General features: G+C 43.2%; 1 protein-coding gene across 1 annotated transcript; it reads right to left on the bottom strand.

The window, feature by feature from the left end:
- Positions 1-212: 212 nt before the first annotated feature.
- LOC121872447 lies at positions 213-7,664 on the bottom strand. Its single transcript, XM_042375210.1, has 6 exons — positions 7,558-7,664; positions 7,080-7,323; positions 4,457-5,104; positions 2,639-2,809; positions 2,022-2,198; positions 213-1,254 (listed from the first exon to the last, which is right to left on the bottom strand). The coding sequence occupies exons 2-6, from the start codon at positions 7,233-7,235 to the stop codon at positions 733-735; spliced, it is 1,674 nt and encodes a 557-aa protein (XP_042231144.1). The 5' UTR covers positions 7,236-7,323; positions 7,558-7,664; the 3' UTR covers positions 213-732.
- Positions 7,665-8,388: the final 724 nt, after the last annotated feature.

The raw sequence follows: 8,388 nt of genomic DNA, 5'->3' as shown, positions 1-8,388 counted from the left end.
ATACTCTACCTTAACCTAATGCGTCTTACTAACAGCATTTCGGATACAAAATTAAATTATAGAATCTTTTTAATTTCCGATTGAGATTTGGAACAGAATTTTATTTGTTAGAGTCCAAAATGGCGTCTGAAATACACCGAGACTCAACGTTAACTGATATAAACACTATTATATATTGGAATGTTGAATTTAGGGTATAAATTCACAATTAATTATTTTATTATTTTTTATTATACATAAGTAATTGTAAGTTATTGTTTAAGTATTGCAGTAACTTGAAGGAGTGACACTGTTGCGTTTCAGTATAAGTGCTTCATCTTGCCACACCGAGCACAAGTCCTCAGGTTCAGGTGCTTCAGTTACCAGGATCATGAAGCACAGAATTTGTATACAACAGATAGAATTGTTTCAGTTGGAGTGACATTTGATACATGGATCTTAAACGTGAACACAGATTGCAATTAAGTTTATGGGAATTAGAATGGGAGAATGTTAAAATATGCTAGAAACGTCCTGAAGTGCCATATGGTAGTAAGATATGGTAGAAATGAAATGATAGTGACACAATGGTAAAAAAAATGGTGAGAATATAGAAAGTAAACGGAGGATTATAAAGATTTGAAAGGTGAGAGAGAGAGAGAACCAGAGTAACAAAAAAATGGTGATGACGGATGGTGATAAGATACAAGTATGGTGACTCTTGGTGGTTGATATTATGACCTGGTGATGTAGTCAGGGGGACACTACAACACCACAGCTTACCACATTCACTTGGCAATGATTGACACATTTCACCGCCTCCTTCACCACCTCCAGCCCACTCACCACCTCACCAAAGGCAGTGGGGCATAGATTACCCTCAGGACCATCTCGAGTGGTGATGGTAAACTGGGCAGTCGGGATTTTCTCGTCACTCCACCACCAGCCAGCTACAGTCCCCGCCGTCAAGGGCTTCTCGTATATACCTCTAACTTCCAAGTCCTCGACGATGGCTGCACCACCTGATCCATTGTTCCTCTCATAATCCCCACACCTCACAAACTCCCCGGCTTCCCCCTCGTTCCCCACATTGATGATGACTGCGTCGGCGTATGAAGGACCTTTTTCTCCCATACACAACAGGAGAAACTGATTCCCTCTACCAGTGTAAGGGTTGACGTTAATGTACACTCTCCCTCCTGCTGACGCGGTCCATCTTAGGTCCAGGAAAGCCAGTGTTGGAGAGGCCTTCACCAGGGTCATCACCTCGTTATACTGTCGACGGCGGGGACGGAAGATGAGATGAAAGGTCAGTTTGTGTGGGATGATTTACTCTTGCATGATAAAATGTTGAAGGGGAAATGCTAAAAAATCAAGACAACGTAACCAAACACTTCTCAGACAATTCGAACTGACCTGACTTGACCTAACCTAACCTAACCTAACCTAACCTAACCTAACCTAACCTAACCTAACCTATCCTTCCCTAGCCTAATTTACCTGACCATACTAGGCAGTCCCGTTTACACCCAACCCCTGTCGCTCATATATCCATCCGACCTATACATGAACCTACCCAGCTTGACCTGGTTTTATATATATTTACCAATCCTAACTTGACCTGGCCTGACCTAAAAGAACCTAACCTAACCCAACATAAAATAACCAGACCAACACTTAAAGTTAGGTAAGGTGAGGTTAGGTTAGGTTAGGTTAGGTTAGGTTAGGTGAGGTGAGGTGAGGTGAGGTTAAAGTGAGCTTAGGTTAGGTTAGGTGTGGTTAGGTTAGGTGAGGTTAGGTTAGGTTAGGTGAGGTGAGGTTAAGTGAGGTTAGGGTAGGTGGCACTCGTCGTCTCAGAGGTCCTACAGGTGGCACTCCCAGTAACATATTGGCTGTTTGGCAGGACGACATGTTGGTGACAGCGCTGAACCACCTTAGAGATGTGTGAATTTCGACCCGACCCGACCCGACCCGACCCGACCCGACCCTACTCTAACCCAAACCAACCAGATAAAAAAAAAGATATCCTTCAGATAACTCACATCAATAACATAGGCATCAGGAGGTGGGGTGACATCCTGTAGAACATGTACACAGAGGCGTCCTTCACTCATCAAAACCTCAGCTGACCTGTTGCTGCGGGAAGCCTGTACAGCAAACAGCCTCCCTGTCTGTAGGATTTTCTTCATTTTGTTGGGACTTGTCCTCATGTCATCAGCCTGGCGTGGTGGATAGAGGGAGGAGTATGGTGAAGAGTTATGGGGAGGGGTGGGGAGGAGTCCTAGGGTGGGGGAGAGAGAGGGGAGGAAAGAATATGGAGACAGGATGTTGGGAGAATATGGGGTAGAGAAAGAACTTGGGGAGGAAACATTGTGAAGAGTTATCTGATGTTGTTGTTGTTGCACCTTTTCACATATCCGTTGAGACATTGTTACATAACTATTTGACAAATTTCATAACCGAATGACAGAACACATATCGAATGACAATCTAAAATATCTGTTGGTGGTATGTCATTCTCAAACTATATGTAGACAGTCGGTTTATTGTTCACGTCTGTCAACTTCATAACTTATGTCAATCATTTCCGTTATTATTATTATTATTATTATTATTATTATTATTATTATTATTATTATTATTATCCATCGCTACTTACAGACAACCTGACGTATTGTTTGGAGACAGTAGTGGGTGTGACGGTGTTTTGTGCTCTTTGAAGGAGGAGGTCGACCTTGTCCTTTATACTCAACTCCTTCAGCAGCTCCTCCTCGAAATTAGGTAGTTGAGTGTCCATCACTTCCAAGACCCTCTTCACTGCCTCTTGAGCCTAGTGGTGTGAGTGCACTTAAGGTGGACGTAACACTTGAGTACACACTAAGACTTGACACCATATAACACTGAGACTTGACACCATATAACACTGAGCCTTGACACCATATGACACTAAGACTTGACACCATATAACACTGAGACTTGACACCATATGACACTGAGACTTGACACCGTATGACACTGAGACCTGACACCATATGACACCAATGAGACTTGACACCATAAGGCACTGAGACTTGACACCATGACACCAATGTGACTTGACACCGTATGACACTGATACTTGACACCTTATGACAGAAATTAACCTTAAAAATATTAAACAACTGACAGATAACGACAGATGTATGTTACTGATTGTATTGGAAGAACAAATACTGTCAATGTATACAGCCTTAACAACATCAACCTAGAGAAGTCGACTCGTGAAAGAGACTTAGGGGTACTTGTAAGCCCGGACCTACGGCCTAGAAAACAGTGCGTTAATGTTCGAAATAAGGCAAACAGAGTATTGGGTTTCATATCTAGAAGTGTAAGTAATAAGAGTGCAGAGGTTTTATTGCAACTATATCTTGCACTAGTCAGGCCACACCTCGATTATGCGGTTCAGTTCTGGTGCCTTTATTATATAGAATGAATATCAATTCACTAGAGTCGGTGCAGCGAAGAATGACGAAAATGATTCCGGGACTTAGAAACCTTCCATATCAGGATAGGTTAAAGAAACTAAACTTGCATTCCCTAGAAAGACGAAGAGTGCGGGGAGATATGATAGAAGTATTTAAGTGGGTGAAAGGAATCAATAAAGGGGATATAGATAAAGTTCTTATAATAACCGAGCAGGATAGGACTCGGAGCAACGGATTCAAGTTGGTTGAAGTTTAGGTTTAGGAGGGAGATAGGAAGGAACTGGTTCACAAATAGGGTGGTGGACGAGTGGAACAAGCTTAGAAACTTTGTAGTAAGTGCTGGAACGCTGGAAAGTTTTAAAAGGAGGCTAGATAGATTCATGGATGATAGAGAGTGGTAGTAACTCTCGACAGGAGCTGCCATGCACAGGCCAACCGGCCTATTGCAGACTCCTTATTTTTTTGTTCTGTTCTGTATCACCTGAAGATTAGACACCTTAACGTTTCCTGGAGTGTTGGGTTAGGTTTGGTAGGTTAGGTTAGTTTCTAGTAAGTTAGGTTAGTAACTTGTTAAGTTTGGTTAAATTTGGTGAGGTAAGCATTAGGATCTTTAATTATCAGGTGAAATAAAACGGGTTGGTTAATCTTCAGGTGATCCAATTTCCATATTATATGCCTGAGGGTCACGACACGACACCTGACCCATAAGCCACGCCCCTCGTCTGTAGATTCAAATAGCTGATTGGTTCCCCTGAGCGCCTTACCTCCCCCCGGACTACGCGTGTACAAGCTCGTATTTACAGGTATATCGAACATTTATGATAAATATTTCAAATTTTCTAACATCATCTCTGAAGTGCTAATGCATTGAAATCACTTGCATTTTAATAGTTCAGATAATTTGCTTTAAATTTTCTTTGAACCAATCAGCTATTAGTATATAAAAGGGGCGTGGCTTCCGGGCCAGATTAGCGTGGAAATATTATAGGGAAGGATCATACCATTTCCCTCACCTTGACTGTGTTCACGACGGCACTCGGACACGGAAACACCTGAGAGAACTTCGTCATCCACACCTTCAGGTTTTGATGATGGCGTTCAGCACGTTCTATCTCTATGAGAGTCTGGATTGGAGTTTTGTTTTTGTTCAGAATAATCAACGTTCTCTTGACATCCCTTCCAATGATCTTCCCTGAAACGTTGAAGTCATTAACCTCTTCTTCTTCCTCCTCCAACGCCTGCAGTGCCTCCTTGACCTGTTTCTCAAGTTTCTGTGCAGTGTCCATGAGCTGTGACTTCCACTCATTGACCTGTGACTTGTAATTATCCAGTTGACTTCTCATATTATCTTGCCTTGTGAGGAGGTGGGTGAGGGAGCCAACTTGTTTCTCCTTGATGGGTCCAATCACCGTAATCAAATCTTGAGAGATAACACTCGAACTTGAAGTGACTGAGTCGAGGTTTATCTTCTTCATGAATTGCGTAACGGTATTGTCTTCGTGTTGTAGGTGGCACTCGTAACACTCAGCCCCGGCACTGTCTCTGGGGTGGTCGACGCAGTGTGAGCAGACAGTGTGGCCGCAGGGGAGGTTACGAGGCTGACGTTCACCACTGTCGTATTCTTGGTGGCGTATAGTACACTCTTGAGGCTTAGTGCTAGGCTGCAAACGAAGGAGATGTTGCTTAGCTGCTGACATTATATATAGAAGGGGCTGATACTACACAGGAGGAGCTGACACTACACATAAGAGGAGCTGACACTACACATAGGAGGAGCTGACACTACACATAGGAGGAGCTGACACTACACATAGGAGGAGCTGACACTACACATAAGAGGAGCTGACACTACACATAGGAGGAGCTGACACTACACATAGGAGGAGCTGACACTACACATAGGAGGAGCTGACACTACACATAGGAGGAGCTGACGCTACACATAGGAGGAGCTGACACTACACATAAGAGGAGCTAACACTACACATAGGAGGAGCTGACACTATACATAGGAGGAGCTGACACTACACATACGAGGGGAGGAGGAGGGGTTCTGATGTAATGACTTCTGGCACTATTGCAATGGATACGATTGGCACCATTACGAAGATATAGTGAGAGTTTTAGTAGGAGTGATTGCAAAGTGAGGAAAGTTGGTAGCCTGGCCCAATAGTTATTATTTAACTCTTTTTAATTATGTTCATGGGGAGAATCTTCTAAACAACTACAGCTATTTATTAGTTAACTGAATGAACCTTTGACACCTAGATATAAACAAGACATGGATACAATTCCTACCACAGTAATTCATTTCGCCTAATGGGTCACACTCTGGCATTGACTCACGGGTAACCTATTGCCGTGTGGTTGGGAGTCACAGGGGTGTGTTGTGCTTATCGCGGTAAGCTGGTCGGTGCTGTGGCCTTATCATTATTCACATGGGTATGATTGGCCTCTGTATCTCCCGTTACCATGTGTTGATGTGTCAGGCGTGTGGTGTACTGGTCATGATAGGCTTATCCAAAGTGCCTCCACTTTTATTGCAGCACTGATTGGATGCCATTCTCCTGTTTTAGATAGATTTGGTTTGACTAACACTCACTATACTGACACTACACATAGGAGGGGTCGACACTACACATAGGAGGGGCTGACATTATACACTTTGGAGGAGTCGACACTACACATAGGAGGGGCTGACACTACACATAGGAGGGGCTGACACTATACACTTTGGAGGAGTCGACACTACACATAGGAGGGGCTGACACTACACACAGGAGGGGTCGACACTATACACGGGAGGGTCACATAGAGGGCTGACACTACACATAGGAGGGGCTGACACTACACACAGGAGGGGTCGACACTATACACGGGAGGGGTCGACACTACACGTAGAGGGCTGTCACTACACATGGGAGGGTCTGACACTATACACAGGAGGGGCTGACACTACACATTGGAGGGGCTGATACTATACACAGGAGGGGCTGACATGATACACAGGAGGGGCTGACACGATACACAGGAGGGCTGGGGCTGTCGTGACACAGGGGGCTGACACTATACACAGAAGGGGCTGACACTACACATAGGAGGGATTGACACTACAAGTAGGAGGGCTGTCACTACACATAGGAGGGGCTGACACTGCACACAGGATGGGACACTATACACAGGAAGGGCTGATACGATACACAGGCTGACACTATACACAGGAGGGGCTGACACTACTGACGACTACACAGGGGGCTGACACTATACACAGGAGGGGCTGACACTATACACAGGAGGGGCTGACGCTACACATAGGAGGGGCTGACACTATACACAGGAGGGGCTAACACTATACACAGGAGGGGCTGACACTACACATAGGAGGGGCTTTACACTATACACAGGAGGGGCTGACACTATACACAGGAGGGCTGACACTACACTCTAGTAAGGGTTGGGATTGTCTTTAACAACGTAACTCACCCACAACCATACCCTCATCTTCACGTCCATAAAACACACACACACACACACATGGCTAAAACAACAGTGTGATAAATATTATATAAACTACAAAGTATCGATAATATATATAATGATATACAAAGAAAGTGAATTAGAACGACCCACATTTACCTCTGGGGTGAAGGAGGTCTCCCCCTGCTGCTGTGTTCCATCGTCGACACTAGGACTGTTCTTCTCCAGGTGGGTGCTTGGGTGTGGTAGTGGTGGTTCTTCCTTACATAAATGTCTTTGGGTATCAGATTTGTCGGTTGGCTCTTTCTCAGACATGACCTCGGGTAGGGGCGTGTCTAGGGGCTACCAAGGACGGAGGCTCGGTGTCTGCTGACCAAGGACAAGGACAGGACGTGTATGCCTTCTGTAGACAAACAAATAAGTAATTTAATCTTACTTCGTTTTGCTGCCAACCTTAACCTAACCTAACCTAACCTAACCTAACCTAACCTAACCTAACCTAACCAAGCCAAACCAAACCAAACCTGGACCTAACTAAACCAATCCAAACCTAACCTTAACCTAACCAAACCTTAACTTAGTCAAACCTTAACATAACCTAACCTTAACCTCACCAAATCTTAACCCTTAATCTCACCTTAACTTGGGTAGAGAGTCAGACAATCCAGGAACAGGATTACTGAACACCTTCACCTGTAATAATCAGACGAAAACAAGACCCCTAGATTGACCCCTACCAGACGCCACAGCAATGCTCCAGGAAACCCACCAACCAATCACGTGTAAAGATGGCCAATGAAACCAATCAGACGTGAGGTATGAACAATTGTGGACGGGTTTGGACCAATCACAAGAGGGTGGGTTTTGACCAATCACAGAGACGGATTTGTTGTCATGGCTGTAATTGGATATAAAACTCACTGATTTTCAAGAGATGATAGATGGTAGGAAAGTGGACTGATAGTTGTGTCTGATAGCAGGAGGAGGAGAGGAAAGAGGGGGAAGCAATTATGGCGTAGGAAGACGAAGAGAAATAGACTGATTTTATTATTATACTTATTATTATTATTATTATTATTATTATTATTATTATTATTATTATTATTATTATTGTCATTATTATTATTATTAATATTATTATTTTTATTATTATTATTATTATTATTATTATTATTATTATTATTATATTATTATTATTGTCATTACTTTTATTATTTATCATTCTTATCATTCTTATCAATTTTTTTTTTATCATCAGTATGGATCACACACAGGTCAGGTGTTGTGCCCCGCATAATAGAGGTGATCACAAGTAAAAAATTTAATTATCACCTGAAGATAAGCCCCCAAGTTATTTTAGCTGACCATTACCACTCTTACGCTTCGGGGTGAGTTAGGTTAGGTTTGGTTAGCTTAGGTTAGCTTAGATTAGGTTTGATTAGGTGTTCAATTAATAAATAAACACAGG

This window comes from Homarus americanus, unplaced genomic scaffold, assembly GCF_018991925.1.
Source record: "Homarus americanus isolate GMGI-L3 unplaced genomic scaffold, GMGI_Hamer_2.0 scaffold11302, whole genome shotgun sequence".
Classification (NCBI taxonomy): Eukaryota; Metazoa; Arthropoda; class Malacostraca; order Decapoda; family Nephropidae; genus Homarus; species Homarus americanus.
The sequence above is the reverse complement of the archived record's forward strand: the minus strand, read 5'-3'. Positions and strand labels throughout refer to the sequence as shown.

What these genes read in the sequence shown, in the direction of transcription:
- LOC121872447 (XM_042375210.1), bottom strand. Translation starts at nt 7,235, where the DNA reads ATGTCTGAGAAAGAGCCAACCGACAAATCTGATACCCAAAGACATTTA. An exon ending in CCGTCGTGAACACAGTCAAG is followed by an intron (nt 2,810 to 4,456) that starts GTGAGGGAAATG and finishes TCACACCACTAG; the next exon opens with GCTCAAGAGGCAGTGAAGAG. An exon ending in AACAATACGTCAGGTTGTCT is followed by an intron (nt 2,199 to 2,638) that starts GTAAGTAGCGAT and finishes CCACCACGCCAG; the next exon opens with GCTGATGACATGAGGACAAG.